The following is a 24,405-nucleotide window of genomic DNA, read 5'->3' as shown; positions in this document are numbered from 1 at the left end:
AGCATGGAGTGGAATACAGTTACAATGCCATTTTCAATAATTGGAAGGAAATTCCTTCTCAAACTGTTATAAAGAATCCAGTTGTTCTTCACTCATGTGATCCACTGATCTGCTCTTGTAATACTTCAGTCCTCCATTGTTTTTACAATTACCTGAAATTAATATGGGAAAACTGACAACAAACGTGTTTGTAACATGAGACCTGCATTATTAATGATTTTTATTGTATTATTGTATCCTTTGCATTTTGTTAACCTAATTATGTCTTAATCGTATGACAAAACTGTAGTAAAACTTGTTGGCTATTTATATAAAAATGGTTTATGTGAACTTTTTTTTACTCTAATTATTTGCTAAATTTAATGCTGAAACTCACTAGTTTCACATTAATCTTTTCCAAAAGCCCATTTACTAATTAAAGTGTTTATCAGTTAATCCAAGTTCCATTTTGGTCATTAATGAATAGATAAAGTATGATATATAACATGTTTCAATTAGTTGCCACCCATCTTTAGTGTTTCCTGTCCACTAAACAAAAAAGCAGTATTCCTTCTGCAGGAAGATACACTATGATCAAAAATATTTAGACACCCATTTGTAATAGTGGATATTGCTATATACAAATGGGTGTCTGGTTTTAGAACTGGCCGATGGCAGAAGTATATGGTACATCATAACCATTTCTCATAATGGTATAAAAGGAAGCACACAGTTTTGCAATCTTCATAAATAAACATTAACAGTAAAATGGACTCTATCAAAGTGCTCAGTGACTTTTGTAATGTGATGCAATCTTTGCAACACCTCAGCTTTGGGAAATTTCTTCCCTGCTGCAGCCATCCAGTCAGCTGTAAATGTTATTGTGAAGTGGAAATGCCTAGGAGTAACAACCGTGATCTGGTAGACCACATAAAATCAGGGCACGACTGCCAAGCTCTAAAGCATGTAGAAAATTGTTGGACATAGCCAATGTAGATAGAAACTTGGGGGTTATTTTGGACAGAGCTAAAGTTTAGGAATCACATTGCAAAGGTGGCAATGTCATGGTTGGATAATAACACTGCTAAACAGAATACTAACTTGCAAGAATAAGGAAGTTATTCTCACTTTACAAGCCTTTTATAAGACATTCGGATTACTGCATGCAGATATGGTCACTTTAGTTCCAAGAAAATGGGCAACTAAAAAAATTCATTTAGTAACCAAGATGATAGGTAGCTGGCCTGTGGATTGTACATATGGGGGATAGATTAAGGGAATGCAGCTTTCAGAGTTTGAGGAATAGATGTAGGTTGCTATCATATCTTTTCTTCAAGTTAGTAAGAGGATCTTGCAGTGTAGACAGATTTTGAAGCTGATGAATGTGAAGTATAGTACTCTGGTCATCTCTCAAAACTGCTTAGGACTGTTGTTAGGAAATGTGATGTTCAGATTTTTTCATGGTGTGTGATGATGAATGTGTGAAACTGGCTGCTGTTAGGTTAGATAATTTGATTGTGTATTCGGTAAAAAATGTTCAAGGAGAGATACAGGTATTTAAGTGGGCACTCCACTGATGAGACTAAGAACTTCTTGGAGCAGCATTCACAATAATAATAATAATTGCCACTTTTTCCACTTATGAACTTCATTCATTTCTCTAAAAATGCTATAGCAATAACAAATTCCATTCCATATTTCAAAACATTCACTAGAATTTTGTTTATTTCTAAAACAGAAATTTTTCTTACTAGAGCTTTTATTATTCTCACAAATATGTGAGAAGATTAAAAGGAATTTCATTGCTACTAATAATTATCCGTATTGTCCCTTTATCAAAAGCTTTGGCAAAATCTATAAAGTTTAGGTATAAGGAACTTTTAAATTCTATATTTTGTTTAATTGTATTCCTTAAAGTAAAAAAAAAAAAAAAATGTGATGTACCATATGCCTGTTCTAAGACCAGCTTGCCCATTCTTTAATATCTTTCCTATTTCACTTTAATTCTATTTATCGAAAATTTTATAGAAAATTTTTGCAGGTACTGAGAGTAGACTAATTCCCCAACAGTTTTCACATTTAATGAGAGCACCTTTTTTTTGAGTTTTGGTTATCTTTGCTTCTTACCATTGGCTGGGTATCTTTTCAGTCTCTAGCATTGAAAATCTCATCAGAGTGCTCTCTTCATCTTTCAGCAATCTTATCCTCCTCTGTTCAGCATGCCCTTTTTATCACTTATAGCATCTGCCTGCTTCTTTTGCCATGTTGTCCATGTAATTCCTCTTATCTTCTTTTGTTGATCCTTTAGCTAACTTACCTTTCTTTCTCTATATAATTTCTCAAATGAATTTCTTTAATTCAAACTGTATTTAATTTTTTTTCTTCTATGAATTTTTGGGATTGCTTGACTAATATTTAAAAAAAAATTTAAAGTGAAAAGTTTTAAATTCTTGCATAGTGCTATCTTAATAATATTTTTTTGTTTATTATTATTATTTTTACTTGATGAAATTTATTATAAGAAATGTTACGACAGTTTTTTAAAAGTTACTTATTTAAACACTTTGAATTACTAATATAAAATAATGAGTTCTCTATATTTTTGATGACTGTTAGGCCATGCCTCATGTGCCTAAAATTACTGTTATGTTGTTAATTGCAGTGCCACCATATGAACATAATTCTTCAACAAGAGGAAATGTTCAGCCAGATAAAAGGGAAAATGTTGGATCACGAATAGATGCAGAAAATCCAGTAGTGGCATCTGCAGGAGCAGTAGGAGGAGGATTAGGCATAACAGGACTGGCAGGACTTTCTATAAATGGCACCAGTAGTTGTGTTTTGGAAGCTCGACCTGGTTCAGTATTTAGAGTAATGCCTGACATAACACCTCATCATAGATCTCCTTCTGCATGCCATTCTAGGAATCCATCTCTTGAAATGCATCCACCTCCTACACCTCTGTCACGCAGCTCATCTGACTTAAGAAGCATTGGTCGTGGACATTCCCGGACATCATCTTTAGATCTGCGGCATTCCCGAAACTCTTCTGCTGATCTTTCTAAAACACTTAGACTTGATTTAGGTCTTTATTTTAGCACACAAGGTAAGATTGGTTGCTGAATAACAATAGTTAATTTTTGGTCTGAAAAACATATAGTTTTACCATTTTTGGAGTTACACAAACTGCACATTTTATTGCCTGTGGATGACATTTAGTTTTGGGCTAATTTCTCTTATTCCATAATTTAATTTTCTATCTTCCATAAAAATTTTGCCTAAATAACATAGATGCATAAACTGAACCATAGATTCACTGCTGAGAATGCGATTAGTGTTTGGTTTCCTACTTACTTTCATAACTTTAACTGTTAATTTCATAATTTGCATATGAAATTTGCCACAGCAATTAATGAATTTGGCTAATAAATCTTGAAGACTTTTAGATTTATTTAAGAGGTTAATGTCATCAGCACTGATTAAAGCTTAATGAATATTGAATTTACTACCCTTTTGAATATTGGATTTACTACCACTTTTCATAATAATGTTCATACAAATTATAAATTGTGTGTACAAACCTGATTTGACACATCTTTCTGTAAGATGTCAAATCAGTTCTAAATTCAAAACTAAATTCTTCAGTTCTAATTTCCTGTATGCAACTTGCGCCTATGCTGTGTGTTGCGCTTGCTCTGTTGACACCATGCAGATTTAATATTTTGAAATGTTTTTTCCCTTCATTCATCATCTTATATTTTTTGAGATAATAAATTTAAATAAAAATCATTATTATACTGCCATGATTTTTAACTAAATTGTTGTAAGCTAAAAATCTCATCTTAGCAGCCCTCATTTGTCAGAATCCCACTTTTTCTGCACCATTTTTATCTTCATTAGTTTTTCTCAAGTATGCATGCAAAAATTTCTCTGTAATACTTTTTTTTTTTAAATAAATTGGTACAATGAGGATCCTACTCCATTTGCCTGTAATTTTATCTTGTGACCTAGTCTTCTACATTATGCAGTATCTCTGTACAACTGTACTTTTATACCATACTTCATTGTTTCAGTTTGAATCCTATTCAAGCTGCCTTTCCATGTTTCAAATTCCTAATAATTTTTCTAATTCAAGTATTAATATATTCTCTGGTTACATTCTTCTTAGATATTTTTTTTACAACTTTTCAGTTCATTTCATTTAATAATTTTTCAGAATAATTACTCTGAACATTCAGAATATTCTTCTGTTCAGTTTGTACTCTTTACACTATTTCTAAGATGTTTTAGAAATTGAACTTTCAACTATAATCATTTTCAAAAATTTCTTACGTGTTATTATTCTTGTGAATGTAGTACTCATTTTTATAATCTTCAGGACAAGGTGGTAATCATTTTTTATCAACAGTTATGTTTATTCTGGATCCATCTAGCACAGTAAGATAATTCTCCCCAGTGCCATCTCTCCTCTCAAATCAATGAGTAAAACTGTACATGTTAACTTTCTTTGTGGTATCTCAGATCATAACCATGTCCATGTTTCCTTTTCTATGGAATGTCCTTTGCCAAACCATTCTCAACCTTTGGTTCTGTGGCATTACTGTGGTGCCAAATAGAGTGGACACATGATTTCTACTTGTCCTTTCTATATCCTGTTAAGTTTTTTATAACAGTTTTAATTCACAGCACAAGAGTAATAAGGAAATAAATAATATTACTTACTTATTTGCTGGTGTTATACACAGTATCTTCAGAGCACAAAACAGTTTGTAACAGTATGCAAACAGCAACAATTAGTTAATAGCAGGAACAGTGTGAAATTTTAATGGGCAACACAAAGAATTAGTCCTAATTGGCACCATCTGTTGTTAGATAAAGAGAGTTTAGCAACTATTACTTTGATCTTAAAATGAGTGCCTCTCAGATTTTTTGTAAATTGATACAGCAATATTTGTTAAGGTTTGGAGAATGTTTTAAAGCTGTTGATTCCAAAAATTCTTCTTACTTATAATGATTTCTATGTAGCACATTTGTTTTCTTTCATTATAAAAACAAAATAAATAAGATTATTTGTTAAGCTGCTAATGTCTTGCTAGGTTTCAAACCAGAATCTTGGATCACAAAAACACATATCACAGTATACAAAAGTATTAATAATCAAGTACTTAGAGAAATTGTTCAAAATTGTAACAGAAAAAGAACTATCATTCTAAGTTAAGGGGATTGCCCTCCAGGGGCATATTTAAAGACATTCACAGCTTTACATTTTTTGATTTGTCTCTTTTTGAAGGATAAAAAAAGTGCTGTTGTAAGATGAGCTGATCATATTGTCTAAGAAAAACCATAGGTCAACATATATACAGATTCATATAACAGTACAGCTGTTCCAACATTTACAGTTGTTAGGTTGTTGAATGTGATCTTAAAATGGCTATCTCACACATTTTTGGTAAATTCATGCAGCCATATTTGTTGATATTTAGGGACTGTTTCATTCTTGATGTGGACTCCAAGCATAGTCTCTCAGAGTTATAATGATTTCTATATAGCACCAAAACTTCTTCCCATAGCTAAATATCTGGAAGACTTCCAAAAAACCTTGTTAGGTCATATGTGATTCTTGTAGTATTCCCTGTTAGTAAGTATGAACAAGGATGGGCTGGCAATTTGGGATTCACACGACCAAATTTTATTCTGTATTATCTTAAACCAAAAACAAAATGATGGTATAACATGAATAAATGTCATGTTGGGTTAGCACCCAGTTAAACATGGCCCATGCCGTTTTCATCAGAGAACCAGGGTAAATTGTGAAAGTTAACTACCAGAACTAATTCAAACAGCAGAATTCAAGATAGGCATCATCATCTGTGTATGAAGTACAGTATGGTAAGGGGGGGGGGTATATAACTACAACTGTATGTTATGGAGTTCAGTACTGTTTTGTGTGTGTGTCATACCATATAATTGGAAAAGATGCAGAGCTGGCAGGAGAATTCAAGAAGTACTCATCAACATAATTGGTACTGCTCAAACAAAGAATTTACTAATATACCATGCCAGAGAATATCCAACCTGGAATCAACCAATTTTGACCTCTTTTGGCTGAAATTGGCCTACCTCATCCTAAATCCCCCTCCTAAAGCCAACAACCACTCTGAACTCTTCAATTACTTTTCCTAAAATGTTGATTTTCTTCAATCCAACTCTCCAACCATCAAAGTCATCTTCCTCAGAGACTTCAATGTCCACAACACCATTTGGCTGTCCACTTCCATTTGCACAGATCAAGCAGGTAGAGAGGCTGAGGTTTTTGCAAACACAAATGATTTCACACAAATTGCACATGCTCACCAGAATACAAGAAAAATCCCAACCACTCCTCAAACACTTTGAATCTCTTCCTCATTAGTGACCCATCTAAGTACTCTGTGACTGTTGTCTGCCTTCTAGACAGCTGCTCAGTCTACAGTGTTGTGCAGATGTCTTCTCCCACGAAGCAATACATACACAACCACTCACATCCAGGCATTGTGTAACATTACTAGAAAGCCAAATGGGATGATCTTTGTTACTTCTATGCCTCATTTCGTTTGTCATATTACTGTTACCAGCCACCTGAACCAAACCTGTATGCAGGGCAGATCATCAAAATAATTCTCATTAGCCATGGAAACATGATTAATGAGAATTATTAGCATTATTATTCAATGCTAATAATAATGAGAATTATTATACTGCACCACAAATTCTTGTTCCCTAGTTAAGCCTTGGTTCTCCCACAGGTGTGCCAGGGCTGTACAAAAGAAGAGTCGGGCATACCAAAACTCCATCTTCCTATACTGCCTACACCAAAGCCCAGAATAGCTGCAAGAAAATTATCACCACATTGAAAAGTGATTTTGAGAGATCTAAAAGTAGGAGACTTGCATCCTACCCAAATGGTAGCCATGCCTTCTGGGCTCTAGTCAAAGCTATTGGCTTTGGCTTCTGCCTAACACTGCTACTGCCAGGACTATTACACCTAAATGGTACTATTTCATCATCACCCACAAAAAAAAAAAAAAAAAAAAAAAAAAAAAAACCAATCTCCTGGTTCCTACTTCTCCACCAATTTTTGCATAGCTTATCATGATAACTGTCCCTCAGCTATTCCAAACACTCAACGCTGCATTTCATCTTTCTTCTTTCTCCAGAAAGAAATCGGAAAAATTTTCTTAAATTGGATACCAAAAAGTCTCCTGGCCCTGGTGGCATTCCTCCAATTGTTCTGATGGTCTTTTAAAGTGCCCCAGAGTTGACTCCCATTCTATTCCATCTGTTTATACCTTCTTATTCCACTGGTATCTATCCTGCATTCTGGATATATACAACCAATTCCTAAGAAGGATGACAAATCTTGATCTTCAAACTGCTGTCCAATTTCTCTCACCTCATTTCTTTCTAAAGTAATGGAAAGAACCATCAATGGCCAACTCCTACGCTACCTTGAACACTCATCTAATAAATGACTGACAGTATGGATTCGATCACTGTCGATCAACAGAGGATCTACTAACCTGTGTCACTCATCTTTGGATAAGCTCCATGGAAAGGTTTGGCAAATCTTAAGTGGTTGCTCTTGATGTCTCCAAGGTTTTGACCAATTTGCCACAAAAGTATTAAGAAAACTCCCATCGTTTGGTTTCCCCCCCCCCCCCCCCTCCGACTTCTACAATTGGGTAACCAGCTTGCTGGCTGGATGCTCACTTCGAGTCATGATGGTTGGCTCCTTATCTTCTATCTATACAACTAATGCTGTCCCACAAGGTTCTGTTCTTTCTCCCACTTTCTTCCTTCTCCTCCAGCTGACTGCCAATCCAGTACACAGTTTTGCTTATGACAGTACATTGCACTTCTCCTTTTCGTTTGACAAACCTTGCAAAGTACAAATCACCACAATCTTCAGAACTCTAACCTCTGCAACTTTAAAATCTGATTTTCAAAACATTCGTCAATGGAATTTGGATACCATTATCAACTTAATGCTAGCAAAACACAGCTCTGAATTATTTCCCACAAAAAAGAATCCTGTTCTTCTAATCTTGCCTTGATAATACTCAAATCTCTCTTCTTCCTCTGTATCCAAAAAAAATTAGGCTTTCTCTTTCACTCAATGTGTTATTTAATTCTGAACAGTTCCTAACCCTATACAAATCACAAATCCACCCAACCTTTGAACACCGCACTCATATCTGGTGTGGTGCACCTAAGAGCTGTCTGAAAATACTGAATTCTATAGAGAAAAGAGCAATTAGATTGATTGACAAACCATTTTTCACTAATTCAAGCCACTTACTTTCACATGGGCAAGTCTCCACAGCCTGCATTTTCTATAAATACTTCTATGGCCACTATTCATCAGAATAATTCCATTATTCTGATGAATAATTGACATTAATAATTCCCCCACCCTCTTGTAAATCTGTCCAAATGCATTCAGCAGCTAACCAACATCCTCTCATAGTTCAACTCCAAACCCACAGAATAAATTTCTCTTCGTTTATCCTTTCCACTGCTTCCCTCTGGAATAGTCTTCCACCACATTCCTGTGGTGGAAGACTGTGGATTATATTCCCAAAGAATACAATCCACAGCTTTTCAAGTCAAATGTGGATAAGTTCCTTCTTGCCCATCCATGGTACTAGTGCACTATAGGTTGACCAACCTCTTGTGGATGGATTCTTCATAAAAAAAAAAATAAATAAAAAAAATATATAAAAAAGTGAAAGAAAGTGAGTTGGTATAGTATTTAGAACTAAACAAGAAGATAATCTTCTTGAATGGCAGGCAACTTCAAGTAGAATGATATGGACAAACATCAAAATTGGAGGTCGAGATTTATATATCCCACAGAAGGTTCTACTAAGAAGTGATGAATTTTTGAGTTAGCAGAGAAGGTAGCTGACATAAAGAGGGAATGCTAGTTCTTCTTGGAAAACTAAATGGCAGAGCAGGAAATAAATACCAGACAAATAGAAACATTTAGCGACTATATCGAAAAAAATTACAAAGCTAATAATAATGCTAAGTACTTGATTGATTTCTGATTGAGACATGACACTAATCTTTACTAATGCTATGTTTCGACATAAAGATGTGCACAAATTCAGAAGAAAGTTTTTTCACTTGGTCATACTATAAATTAAAAATCCAAAGAAATTATATTCTTGGTTTAATCCTTTATCCAAAGTGTAAGCAAACAAAGTTTGCACCATCTGAAACCTGAAATGTGTTCAAGTGGAGTAGATGATATTCAAACAAATTCTCAAATATGGAGGCATAAAATTTTACACTGGCTGCACTGCATAATTCAAAAGGCCTGGTCAGAAGGGTGAATTCCAGATGATTGGATAGAGTATAGTCACATCATTAAATCTTTCCATGCCTACTGGCACATAAGGGCTGCTATAGAGTATAGTATCCATATATAAAAAAGGAAATAAAGCTGAATGAGAGAATTAGAGGAAGCATACTTGAGAAGAGGCCAAGAAAAATTGTGGAAGAGAAACTCGAAGAACAAGCTGGATTCAAGCCAAATAGGAGTTGTTAGGATGAGGTTTTCACTTTAATATAAATAGTAGTTTGAAAAATTAGAGGGATAGAACAAAGATCTCCTGGTTTTAGGTCTAAAAAAAGTATAAATAAGGTGCCATGAGAAATGCTTTTCAAAATCTGCCTACAATTATGTGGTAGTTAAGGGGCATTATTACAAGCAGTACATACATAGTCTATATATGAGTTGGAAATCAACAGTTGGCATTCTAACAGGTTCAAGAAAATGGTTTGATTTAAAATCGGATTTAAGATGATGCACATTATCTTCTCTGTTATTATCTATATTGATCACATTATGAAGGTTACATTAAAGCTGGTATCAAAATTGTTAATCTCAGTTATTGAAATATGCAGATGATGTTATACACTTAAATAAATCCAGTACAGGTCATCAGATTCCTTAACTAAATTGAGTAATTTCTGTAACAAATTCACAATGAAAATCAGTAATAAAAAGACAAAAGCTGTGAAAACAGATAGGAATGTATCTTGAATGGAAAACCTGTAGAACAAGGATTATGTTTCAGCTATTATATGCACAACTTTTAGTGAAGATGGCAAATTAAATATGGAATTAGAGAGATTAAACAATGATGACATTTTGGGATATCAGTTGAATCAATTTATATGTAATAAAAATAAAATTATTCAAAACTAAACTAGCTATATACAAGATAGTGTAAAAACTAATTTTAATTTGTGGATCTGAAGGTTGTTTAATTAGAAATAAAACATTTGATCAGTTATTGATCACCGATATGAGAGGTTGGGGGTGGGGTATAGAATTTACAAATGGCAACATCATATATTTAAACTGAACTATTATGAATCAACGTGAATTGCTCATTCAGTATGTGTGAGAAGAGAGAATATAAGATATGGTCAATTAAACAGAACAGAAGAGGAAAAGTTATAAAACTAATGTTTTATATCGAAAGAAGACATAGTGGTAGACCAAGGTTTTGGTGGATTGATATCTTGACAGGTAACAGACCAGTTTGGAAGAATATTGTCAGTGTACAGTTTAAAGTTATGTAGTACTATTATTAGTATGTATGTCCCTCTGCAGGTACAATCAAGAATTTGATGATGAGGAAGAGGAGCTTTGTTTCATATAATTTTGTGAAGGGGAATGTACCCAGTAATAGTTCTGCCAGTTCTTATTTACCATAATGGTAATGGAAGTATTTCTTATGTTATTCAAGGCAGATGTTAACAGATCATCCCATCTCCATAGTTGGCAGACTTGCAGTCATATGGCACTTGATGTTTTTTGATGTGTTTTAAGATGGAATTTGTCCTTAGACAAATAAATAAGGATGAAGTTTATACTGTGGTAATAATTTGTATTCTGATAATGTACTCTGAGCATCTGATAATTTAGAATAATATTGCTATGAATTTTTAATTTAAAGGATTTTTTTTCTGTCTTGAAGTATTGCTATTTTTTATTTTTTAGAAATTTATATTAATATAATTTATATGCTAACACATATTATGCATGCAAGCATAGAAACAAGAATACAAAAAAAAAATCTATTTGGGCATTTATTGTTAATATTTGAATATGCTGTATCCCACACCATATGTCTTTTTAAGAGTTATTATACTTAATTTCTTTATGTTCATTGTAGCTATTGAACATATTAAGGCCTCTTGGTATTTTTATGTTATTATTGATTCATTTCAGATATTGGCTATGCTTCACTTTATTTTGTAAGAAACATTTTTATTTTATCAGCATTATGATATGTGTAATACTTGATCTTCTCGTTCAGTTGAATTCTAGCAAATATCTTTACACAATAATGGTTTATATTTGATTACTACGTAATTTAGATTTATAAATTTTTTTTAAGTGAACAGTAGAAATTTTTGCAGTTAAGTAAAAGTTTCCATTTAATACAAAATATGAATTACTTTTTCTTGCCTCTTGTTGATAAGCCTGTTTAATGTATATTTTGCTCTATTTTTTAGGTCCCAGCGGATGGGCAGATCCGCAACGTGTTCGTATTGTAAGAGGTCATCACAACTGGATTGCAGTAGCATATGCCCATTTTGTCACTTGTTATAGGTTAATTTGACTTTAATATCTTATGAAATTAAATTGGCTATACAGAAATTATCTGATCTGTTTTTGTTTTTAAATTAATAAATATGTACTAATGATTGCAGCAGATGGATGGCTTATATTTAACAAGAAACTATATTCTTATTTAATCCTTTACCCAACTATAAGCAAACTTTGCATGTGAAATATCTTCATAACCAAGCTACTTGTATACAGAAGCTGCTGACTTTACATCAATTGCATCAGTATCTAATAAAGCACAGCACACTTTCTTTTGTATGTGTATATTGCTATGAATCAGGAGAAGGTTAGTGACTAACCAATCTAGTTTGTGATCTAACCAGACTGGTCTCAGCCTTTGATGTCTTGTCAGTGAGAGCTAGCCTCAGACACTGTAAGCAAATCCAATGCAGAAGTCCTGTATTTTCCATATGCAAGTAATAAAATATGGTCTATCCCTATATTATTAAAATGGATCAGAGATATTATTATTATTGTACAGCACTTCCATGGAGTCCGAACATGGGAGACCCAAACAAAGCACTCACAACTGACTTTGGCAGTTGTGAGTGCTTTGCTTGGGTCTCTTTGTTTGTAAGTGCTTTGTGGCAACCCATTCCACTTATTTGCAACTCCCCAAGCAAAAATCTAGTCCTCACACCCCTACTAACTGCAACTTCCAGGGATGATCCCCTCCAGCCAAGTGCTGAAACATTTCCCCTGCATCAATCATATAAAACTCATTAAACAACTTAAATGTTTCTAACTTCTGCATTCCACACCCTCAATCTGTCATCATAGGGAACATTCCACAGACCACTCACCATCTTGGTCACATGCCTCTGAATCTTCTCCACCACTTCCACATCCCTAAGAAACTCAGGGGACCAGACTCGAGCATAATAATCCAGATGTATACATATCAAGGCCTTATTGTATCACTGTAGCAGACTAGTAGCATGTGTGTGCAAGGGGAATAGAAGAAAGGAGGAATGTTCACATTTTGTTTGAACAGCTGAGGGTTGTAATCTTTGGGGAAGGTTGAGTGGGAGAGACTGTTCCAAAGGACAGAAGTAGATGGAATAAAAGAGGAGGTGGTGAGGTTGATTAGGCAAGTTTTAAGATGGACTGTAAAAGGGTGTTGGTTAACAGTTGCTCTTGTTTTAATGATTTTGAAGGAGAGTGAAGGAATGAAAGTGGCCAATTCAGCAGAGCACTGTCCATGAAAGTATCTATAGAAGAGGCATAAAACAGTAACTGAACATCTATGAAAGAGGAATTGAAGTGGGTCTGTGAGAGGAGGATCATTAATTAACTGGACTGCCCTCTTCTGTATAGAATCGAGCAATCTTTGAGAGGATTTTGGTGCACCACCTCAAATATGGGAGTAATATTGCATTGCTGGGCAGATTTGAGTTTTGTGTAGAGTTAGCAGGTGTGAAGTAACGTCTTGTGTGGAAAAGCACACCAATTTTTTTGGTAGCTGCAGAAGCTATAGTTGAAATATGGTTGTACCAGGAAAGGTCAGGTGCAAGTCAGTCAATGAAAAGAATCTGATTGCGTTTGATATCTCAGTATTACTGAAGGTAGGGGGGGGGGGGATGTGAGCTCTTTCTTGCAAGAGATCAGACAGAACTGAGTTGTAAAGTTATAAAGATACCTTATGTGCAAATTTTGTTTGCTTAAGTCTGGGTAAAGGATTAAAACAAGAATATACTTCCTTGCCTAGTATAATTTACTGCTTAAAAATAAAGCAGAAAAAAAAGTTCTTCAGCACAAAACTTGTTCTTTCATGCTGAGAAATGCAACAAACTGATTAAACTTATTTTTCAATGAGTTTTTTTGAAGACGAGTTCATTTTAGGAGGAAAAAAAGAATTAAAAACAGGGATTAAGGACATAATGTAAATCAGAATTCCTTACGGTTAGCTAAGAATTCCCTCTTGTTGATTCACCCCCCCATAATCATCCAATTACACATACACACAAAGATATTTGATTACCTATTAATAAAATGCAAATTAAGTTTCTTATTATTTGGTCTTGAATAATTGCAAAGATATCCCTTCATGGTATCTAATTATTTTGTATAAATATATTACACAGAATATATCAAATGTTTCAGTGCATTAGATTATACATAGAGCAGTGAATTAAATTATGCTAAGCTGTATTCATCAAGTGGTAATTTTAAGAGCTACTCTGACTGTTATATTCCTTTACAGTTACTCTGTAAGTATTATTAAAATCTGCAGTGAGTGGATCATTTAGTTATTACTGGAAATGAGAACAAAAAATTATTTGAATTTTTTTTTTTTTTTTTTTTTTGTGCTTTCAATTTTTTTTAATCACACACACACACGCACGGGATTTCTCAAGACCCTATAACACAACAGTGCTGGGGGAGAGGGGGGGGGAACTGATCAGAATGTAGAATGAAAATGAAATCTGTTAATTTTTTTTGTTATTGAAGAGTTGGAAGTTCATGTGCATTGGGGAAGACTGTTCCAAAGAAGAAATATATAGAATGAAGGAAGAGGATGAGAAATAGTTGCTTCAAGTGAGTCTGGAGCTGAACTGTATATAGATGTTGATCAGTACCATGTTTGTATATGATTAGAAGAAGTGCAGAATAGTGGCAGACAGCTCAGTGGAGTATGTTGAATAAAAACTTTGTTTTTCTTAGAAAAATATAGATAATGTCACAAGTATCGTTAAAAAATCAAATTTGTTTTTCTTGTTTAACTTGAAGGCATACTTACAAAAAAAAATTCATTTGAAAATGACCCATACGATAATTGTGAAAACAGTCAAATCGGACTATGAGACAGTTTTCGTAATATCATAAAGTGAGATTTAATCAGGAAATCGGAAAAAGTTGCATTTAATTATTAGCCTGGTTGCTCAAGTAGTTATGCTTCTGCTCTCAAATCAGTAGGTAATATGATCAGATTCTACAGTTGGCATGGACATTTCTGAATGACTTTAGGTGATAGATGAATTTCTTTGCCCATTGCAAGAATATCATCTTATTTATTGGTGGTCTAAAGTAGTTTGAAAAGCAGTTCCATGTTTTTGTTACTAGAGCAAGATTTCCAGTAACTATACAACCCTTAACCCACAGTACTAATACTGCTGAACTGTAAGGATTTACATTTAAAATAAAAAAAAATGTTACTTTAGCTGAGTTATGAAAAAAAATTTTTTTTTTAATGTCAGAACCCACACACAAAAGGTTGTAAACCTATAGCATATAAGTGCCGTGTGTGTGTGTGTGTGTGTGTGTGTGTGTGTGTGTGTGTGTGTGTGTGTGTGTGTGTGTGTGTGTGTGTGTGTGTGTGATCAAGAGCATAAGAAGAAATAAGAAATCTATTGATATGTGTTTCTTGAAAAGCTGAAGATTGTAGTTTTTGAGGAAAACTTTGGGGGTGGGAAGGCTGTTACAAAGAGTAGCCTTAAATGGAAGCTGAGCAGTAAATGGATGTTCACCAACAACAGCTCCTGTTTTTACAGCTTTGGAAGTTGCGAGTTCAGCAGAACCCTCTCCATGGAAATACCTATAGAAGAAACATAAGATAGACGGAGTATGGGTATGAGTGAAGTAAATCTGTGTGTGGGGGCGGGGGGGCGGGGAGAATTAGTTCGATACCCTTTCTGGATAGCATCAAGTATTCATAGAATATGAAATGTTTTCAACATGAATATGAATGATTTTCTATGAATAGCTTTCCTAAAACCTCTTGGAGCTAAATTGATTCACCACTCCAAATATGTGAGCAGTATTCCAAGGCTAGGCAAATTTGAAACGTACTAGTTGAGCTGAAAAATGAAAAATTCACCAAGTTTTTTGGAGGCTAAAGAAGCTCTAGCTGAGATGTGTTTGTGTCAGTAGAGAGAGAAAGAGAATAGAGGTGCAAGTCAGGCTAAGAAGAGAAATATAATTCTGTTTGGAGATCTGGGTTTGTCAAGTGTAAGGGGAAGTGAAATGATATCTTTGTTGTGAGAGATAAAACAGAACTATGTTTTGATAGCATTAAAGTTTGCATGGTTATCCTCGCCTTGCTGAATTATAACAAGAAGATCAATGACGTAAGCATTGACAATGAAGATCTTGAAGCTTCTAGTGATCGTGCAATATAAGGGTTGTCAGTGACAAAGATACAGCACAAAACTCAGTAGAATCTTGAGGTGAGAGAAGGTCATTTATGTGTAGGAGTACAGATCTCCAGCATTGAATTGGTGAAGAAATTTGATTAGAGGGAAACCATTAACCTTGACATGTAGTGAAGGTTCAGAAACCACTTACAAAGAGCAGGAGGCAGAGATCAAAAAATGGTAGTTTGCTGAACAGGCCTCTCATGCCAGACCCAAACAAATGCTCTACAAATTTGAAGAGCAATCACATGAGTTTCTCCCTTTCCATGACTCAAGTTCAAATGTGGGTACATTGAGAGTGGCATAATCCATATAGCTGGCCAGCATCCAGCTAGTAAAGAAATTGACTGTTGATGATCTTCTCATGAAGAGAACTGAAGTAAGAACAGTTGGTCAATTATTGCTTTTGCTTTTTTTTTTAGTGGGGGGGGGTAGATGGGTAGATGCTGTTTGACAAGGAATGATTGGGAAAAAGGTAGTAAGGACAGATGTTTTAATTCCAGAACAAAGTTTTTAGCATACTAGGAGGATACCATCACAATCAGGTGACTTGTTGATGCTTAAGCTGTTCACGATTCTTTTGATTTTTTCTTGATGAAAGATGAGGAGGAGGTAAACATTTTCTGGTAAAATATGAGTATTTTACCTTTTTCATAAGTGCAGGGAGTTCATAAGTGCAAGAAGAGTGATGTCAGTACGTCAGCCTTGTCTTTGGCTGTTAAAATAGTATCCAAACCATACTACTGTTACAATAGTATCATCTGGATTTGAGAGAGATGGAAACATACAAGATCAGTAAAAGTGGTTGCTCAGTCAAGGAAAAGGCTCAGTTGTCATTTGAACTGAAGTCAAGTTTTTTTTTTGCATTTGGCACTTCCAAAATTTTGTTGATTTTGATCAGCCATTTGATTTTTTTTAATTTTTTTTTTTTTTATGCAGCTGTTGTAAGCTGCTGTAGAATGAGTGTGAAGCTAGGATTTTGTTCTCAAGCCATTTGTAATGTGCTAAATTTTTTTATTGGTCATCTTGGTTGTCCAACAATACCTTGTTAGAGAACCATGGCTTGATATTGATGGAATGGGAGATGAAATTTTCCTGAATGAATTCTGTTATTGGGCTTGTGCAGATGTTCATGAGAACAAAAGCAGTAATCTGACAATGAATTACAGATAATCCTACAGTCCGATATACTGATAGATAGGAGGACTGTAGACAATTTCTAGCATTGAGATTATTTAATATAATTAACAAAACTTACATTGTCAGGGGTATTAGCAAAAGTTGTAAGAAAAGAGACTAGAAACAATTAATTACACATATTAAATGTTATCAGAACTTCACAATTTATACATATAAATACAGTAAAACCCCTATTTTAAGCTTTTCAGGGAACTGATGAAAAAAAGTGCAAATAGCAGGAAATGTAAAAAAAACATTTAAAAAAAAGGCTAAAAGATGACTTACTGCTAGTATGTGAGTCTACATACTGGATTACAAAATTTAATAACTGAAAATAAATGAATTTACAATGTACTTACATTTATCTATTTAAAAAAATCTTTAATTGTTTTTTTTTTTTTTTTTAAGTGCCAGATTGCTTTGCATTGAGTTCAATGCTTGACCTGTTTTTTTACTATCGTGTTCAAAGTGGACACGGAGAGTCTAAGATCTTATGCTAAATGCACGTGTTCCGGCATGCCAATTTACACGTCACAGAATTGCCGTCTTTTCTTTTACTGAAATACATTTTCTGTCTTTTTTCTCCATGTTACTGTCATGGATAATCCACCACCGCAACCTGAAAGCAACTTTCACACGCTAAATTACATTGCAGAAATTCTGCAATATCAATTCGTACTGTGATTGAAAAATCACGGTATCGCTCATCACTACAGTACTGCTGCATGTGCGCAAGTCACCGTGATGGCAGAAGTGAAACTGCAGCCGAAAGCAGTGCCACCTGAGAACAGAAATGCGCAGATTTCCACTGAAATCGATTCGAAAATCAATATTGCCACCAAGAAAAAAAACGCAAATCACGGGAAATAATGTCCACATCAAGTTGTTAATGGCGGGAAAACAATACGTCGTGAGAATAGGCTTTAAGACGCGACCAACAGAAAATGACGTAAATGGCAGGGAAATGTAAATTGCGGGAACGTAAAAACGGGGTTTTACTGTAAATAACTAGAATAAAAACAAATTAACTACTGTATGCGTGTTGGTGGAACAATGCTAGTTGTTGCTGCTGTCATGTTCTGTAGTGTGCATATCCTGGATCTGCAGCAGTTCAATTTTTAATGACTGAAGATCGATAACTACGATCTATAAGTTTCATGCCGAAAAACTATCGGCGAAGGCAATTCGAAGTAAAGGTGGAGCAAGCTCCCTCACTATTCTTGATATTTTCTCATAATGTAAAACACAGCTCCTAGGAGATGTAGTTGTCATTACATTATGAGGAGAGGTCACTACCCAGACCGGTTTCAACCTTTTTTGAGGTCTCATCAGTGAGTAGGTAGACCTGGAAGGTATCAAAGCTTAGTGAAAAGAACTTACATACCTTCACTATATGAATGCCATAAAGGTGTAATTATATTTTGGTTAAGATAAAAAGCCAAATGGCTAGTTTTTTGGCACCTTAATATAGAAAATAAGGGGATGAACATCCTATGTTGTTTTATAGCCAGTAAGCGAAACTGAAGATCGATAACTACGATCTATAAATTTCATGCCGAAAAACTATCGGCGAAGGCAATTCTTACGTTGATAGTACCGATCTTTAACTCTGGTGATGTTGAGTTGGGGTTTGTTTTCAGATTTGTTCTAGTAGCTGACTTTTCGCTGTTCGCCCTGGTTCCCTGGCGAAAACAACGGGATCTTGTTTAACCTGGCGATGCTTCTACCGGCATGGAATTCTGTCATGTTGTACCATCATTTTGTATTTTGGTTTAAGCCAATAAGAATACAATTTGGTTGGCTAAATCTCAAATTTCCAGCCCATCCTCATTCGTTTATTATCCAGGTAGTTACCTAACAGGGTGCTGCACGAGAAGGTGAGGATTGGACATTAGGTCAGAAGCCCTGGTATATATTCTCCGCATTCCTTTAAAGGCTATGTGGAGATCTCCTCTCAGCTATACTGCTTTTGCCCTTAAGCACCCCAAATGGATGTTATAGCATTTCAAATGATGAAATATAGAATGCGGGGAGAGAACACTGGGGAGGGGGGGGGGGGTATCTGTGAAAGTTAAGGTTGTTCTCAGTCAAGAAAGGAGTAAAAGCTAGGTTTTTCTCCCAGAGAGCAGTGAGTGAGTGGAATAATTTGCCCTTAGGGGTAGTGAGTGCATCTAGTGTAAATGAATTTAAGGGAAGGTATGATAGCTAGGTTGGGTAATTTACAGCCTCCCTTGATGAGTCCTTGATTCTCTGGAGGTCTCAGATAATAATAACATCAATGTAATGTAACTAAGTTTTTGGTTTCTTGTAATGGTTTTTAATAGCATTAATTTTGTAACATTTAATATGAAATGGTTGGCCAAGGCTGGATTTAGTGGGGAACCCATGGCAAGTACTTATTTTTGTTCTCAGTATTTGACTGAAATATGAAAAAGCGTTGTCCATACAGTGTTTGAATAGTCTGGTGGGAAAAGGTTTGCAAGCAGATCCATTGTGGCATCCCTAGGTACCTTGGCAAAATGATTGACTACATCTAAATTTGCTAGGATGTCAGAATGCTCTATATTTAGGTTTTATTTTCTTTTACCTTTTCAATAAAATGTAAACCTTTTTTCACATATGAAGAATATGAGTGCTGTCTGTGTTATGTCTTTGCTATTGGCAAATATCTTGACATTCCTACAATTTGATAAGTAGAATTGGATAAGGAAAGCCAGTTTGAGTTGCATTAAAGTTCTTAGCAAAGATGACCCCAATTGGTGGATATTTTGACTATAAAAATCAAGCTTTAGAGATAAGTACTCACAGCACTCAGAGTAGTTTCAGAATTTGCAAAGTGGTACAGAAAATGAATTCAACAAAGTTTGGTAAGTCATTATAATAGAATTATGGGGACAATTACCATTGTTAGACTAATAACTTCAGTTTTATATGAACCAAGAGAGAAGCTGTTCAAAGTGCTACAGTTGTATGGTGTCAATAGAGCATTATATCAAGCAATATTTAGTCTTTATTTGAGTTGTAAGTCAGCAGTTAGAATTGAAGGAAGTACAGGAAGATGGTTTAATGTTAAATCTGGCATCAGACAAGGATGTACATTATCCCCTCTGTTCTTTATTATCTATATAGATCACATTATGAACAAAAGTAGTACTAAACCTATTATCAAAATTGGAGATGTTAATCTCAGCTCTTTACTTTATGCAGATGATGTTATACTTCTAAATAAGTCTGCTAGATTCCCTGACTAAATTAAATAACTCTTGTGATAGATTTGGCATGAAGGTCAGCAATAACAAGACAAAGACAATGAAAATAAGCAGAAACATTCAAAATATCCGCTGCATTGTGAATGGAGAACCTATAGAAAAAGTAAAACATTTCAGCTACTTAGGCACGATTTTTAGAGAAGATGGTAAATTAAATATTGAAATAGACAACAGAATCAACAAAGCTGGAATGGTAGGAAGTCAACTGAATAAATTTAAATAAATTTATATGGAATAAGTGAGAAATTAGTCAAAACACAAAATTAGCTGTATACGAGACAGTGTTCAAACCAGTTTAAACCTGGGAGAGGAAAGATTAGCAAAACAAGTGTTCTCTGCCAGGTTGGCAGGAAAAAGACCCAGAGGAAGACCAAGATATAGGTGGATTGATACAGTAAAAAATGCCTTAGAAGATAGTAATATAAGATTTAATAATATTGAAATCTTGACAGGTAACAGACTGATTTGCAGGAAAATTATAGATAGGAACTTAGTAACGGTGTAAGTTTTTCATGTAGTACTATCATATCCTGTACATCCCTTAAGGGTACATATTAGGAATTCGATGATGATAGTTACCTGACATTTAGACCTTCATATCAAAGTCATCATCCAGAGTATACACATTGCTTGGAAAGAAGTCAATGGACACCATAGTGTGTGAGGAACAAACAGCCATGGTGCTCACCTTAATAAAAATGTAGGACCTCCTTTCACTGCGATGACTGTAGTAGTGTCCTACATGGCATACTTTCCACAAGCAGACGATAGTGATCAATCAGAATTTTGGACCATTCTTCCTGTAGATGTAATGAAGTCCTGGAATGTTGTGGGGAAACATCCCTTGATCTCATTTCATGGCTCCAGTTCATCACACAGATGTTCATTGGGATTGAGATCAGGGCTCTGTGGATGCGAGTCAAGTGTGGTGACATTCATGTCCATAAACCACACAGTTACAATAGCAGGCTTATGATACATTGAATTGTTTTGCTGAAGGAGACAATGGTCAATTCCGTAGAAACACCACAAAGTAGTTTTTTTTTTTTTTTTTAAATAACGAAACCTGTGGTGCGATCATAATTAAAAGAAACACGTATTAACCACAGTGAAAATTATTTAATTGTAAATAGGACATCATCAGTACAGTAGTTTAAAACAATAATAGGAATAACATACAGTTAGGGCACATGATTACAATAGAATCTCATTAAACATGCATAACGTGTTAAAAAAAACAAATAAATAAATTATTTAACATAATTTTGTATTACAATTTCCCATACTTTAGGAATAGTAAGAATGTTGTTGCAGTTTAAGTTTGGTCTGTGTAGTAGGGCCTCAGAATTTTCTTTGTATAAACGTTCATGTTTATATAAAGATCTATGTAAAAGTTTAGACTTTTTCCAATTTTTTTCAACACAGAATTGAAAATCCAAACCATAGAATCCATTGGGAAAAGTCTAAACTTTTACATAGATCTTTATATAAACATGACCGTTTATACAAAGGAAGTTCTGAAGCCCTGCTACACAGACCAAACTTAAACTGCAACGACATTCTCACTATTCCTAAAGTATGGGAAATTGGCATACAAAATTGTGTCAAATATTTTTTTTTTTTTTTTGTAACACGTTACGCACGTTTAATGAGATTCTATTGTGATCATGCGCCATAACTGTATGTTATTCCTATTATTGTTTTAAACTACTGTACTGATGATGTCCTAAGATACCGAGGATGAAATATTTACAATTAAATAATTTTCACTGTGGTTAATACATGTGTTTCTTTTAATTACCACAAAGTAGGAAGCATTGCATTGTCCAGAATATTCAGATATCTCTTGGAGTTCAATGTTCGTTGCACCACAAACATAGGTCAGAGTCCAAATCAAGAAGAACTGACCATACCATCACACCGCCCTAAATTTCTTAGTTGGGAGTTGCACACTTTAGTAACAGACATTCACCAGGCATACCCACACTTGTTCATCTGCTTGGCAGAGGGTATGGCATGATTCGTTGCTCCATAACACAGCTTTTCATGTACCACTGTATATGCTCTTTGCACCATAGAAGGTGAGCCGCATTTTGTTTTGGGTAATGTTGGGCTTGCATGTTACAGTCCTCCTATGAAAACCCATGTTGGGAATCTTGGCTCTGAATATTTTTGTGCAGATTTGTGTTCCAGTTAATGCTCAGAACTCTGCGTTCAATGTGTTGACTGACAAATGGCAGTTTTTACATATTATCCTTTGTAGCACCCTATAGTCACTTTTGGTGAGTGTGGGTCGTTCACTATAGGTAACACTAGCAATTGACTCCCTGAACTTCCATCTCAGTATGGTATTGCTGATTGTTGACCTGGAATGGCCTAATTTGTCAACAATTTGACGAACAATGGCAAATTGTTCACAAGGCCTCCTTCAAATTCCGTTATTTTCCTTCTTGCAGCCATTTCACCCAGACACAGTTGCATTGACTTGGGAGCATCACATTCCTCTAATTTATGTTGGTTACGAACACGTGATTCATTACATAGCATGCGATACACCTTGCCCATGCAGATGTTTGTGGATTTCTTTACAAGCTGTGTGTGTAGTGTGTGTGTGTGTGTGTGTGCAGTGTGTGCTCGTGCACATGCAAAAGTATCACTAATTTGATCAACTACTTCTGAATGGGGGAGGGGAGGAAACCAAAGCTGGAGTCTTGTCAATTTGGCTAGAGTCAGTAACAGATAATTAAAAAACATTATTTTTGGCCAGTATATGAAATAAAAGCTGAAATTATTGTCAAGAGTTCTGAAGTGAGAGTTTGCTCGAGAACTTGAAACAAGCTAAGTATGTTGATGTATACCATCCATATTCTTAGGATTTTTAGGCCACCATAATTGCTTAGATAGGATGGTTGAGAAAAATGTGTGTGCACACGCGCATGCAAAAGTATCACTAATTTGATGAACTACTTCTGACTTGGGGGGGGGGTGAACCAAAGCTGGAGTCCTGTTGTCAATTTGGCTAGAGTCAGTAACAGATAATTAAAAAACATTATTTTTGGCCAATATATGAAATAAAAGCTGAAATTATTGTCAAGAGTTCTGAAGTGAGAGTTTGCTTGAGAACTTGAAACAAGCTAAGTGGTTGATGTATACCATCCATATTCTTAGGATTTTTAGGCCACCATAATTGCTTAGATTAGGATGGTTGAGAAAAATGTTACAAGCTTCCTTAAATTTGTACTCACACCATGTTTTAGTACAATGTGAGGAACTGGTTTCTTTCCAATGTGTTATTTATGTTCTTTTTCCAGATTGGATCATGCTTCCTGTTTTACCAATATAAGGTAGGTTAGCGGTGCACTGGATTCAGTAAAAACTGGGTGTTTGGGAGGAGGAGGACCCTGGATAAGTTGATTATCTTCTTCAGTTTTGTAGGGAGAGAGTTTAAAGGTGCTGTTAAGGTTGTAACTGTGTGGCAGTCTTTTTTTTTTTTCTTTTCTATATCTCTTTAATGTATGAATGATATGGTTTTATTGTAATCTATATTATTTCTATGTTTAGGTGTATTGTGAAGAATTTTATTCATGGTAGTTTTGCTGTAGCCTGTGCTTGGAAACATTTAGTGCTGGCTCACCAACCAGGCAAATATCTCACTTATCAAATGTTAGCCTGGATGTACTTTACTCATGTTCACCTAATATATATCATAGTCAGGTGTTTATTCCTGGATCTGATCAATATATATATATATATGCTTTTGTTAATGGTATGGTATTTTAATCCCATATAACTACCAGTGTTGATATGTTAACTACTTATGTATTGGTTTGTCAGTCTCTGTAGAAAACATTTCATGTGTTTTATAAGTGATACAAGCCTATTCATTATTATCATCATCAAATTCTTGACATGTACCCTCAAGGGTCTACAGGATATTATGATAGTATTACATGAAAACTTCCTATCAAAAATTTTTCTCCAAATCAATCTGTTATCTGTCAAGACTTCAACATTGTCTTCTAAGGCACTTTTTATTGTATCAATCCATCTATATCTTGGTCTTCCTCTGAATCTTTTTCCTGTCAACCTGGCAGAGAACACTTATTTTGCTAATCTTTCCTCTCCCATTCTTTTAAAGTGACATTCCACCTGAGAT

At 34.9% G+C, this 24,405-nt stretch overlaps 1 protein-coding gene across 2 annotated transcripts in view; it reads left to right on the top strand.

The window, feature by feature from the left end:
- Positions 1 to 24,405, top strand: part of LOC150102489 (BTB/POZ domain-containing protein KCTD3) — a 290,210-nt gene that overhangs the window by 79,974 nt on the left and 185,831 nt on the right. For both annotated transcript variants that reach the window (XM_090399756.1, XM_090399757.1), the window contains exons 7-8: positions 2,642 to 3,085; positions 11,554 to 11,650. In XM_090399756.1, the coding sequence (XP_090255882.1) occupies positions 2,642 to 3,085; positions 11,554 to 11,650 (541 nt within the window). The remainder of the gene's footprint in view (positions 1 to 2,641; positions 3,086 to 11,553; positions 11,651 to 24,405) is intronic.

Source organism: Typopeltis vanoorti, chromosome 10 (assembly GCF_054136105.1).
Source record: "Typopeltis vanoorti isolate ZY-2024b chromosome 10, IOZ_Tvanoo_1.0, whole genome shotgun sequence".
NCBI classification, from domain to species: Eukaryota; Metazoa; Arthropoda; class Arachnida; order Uropygi; family Thelyphonidae; genus Typopeltis; species Typopeltis vanoorti.
This window is presented reverse-complemented; position numbering and strand designations above follow the sequence as displayed.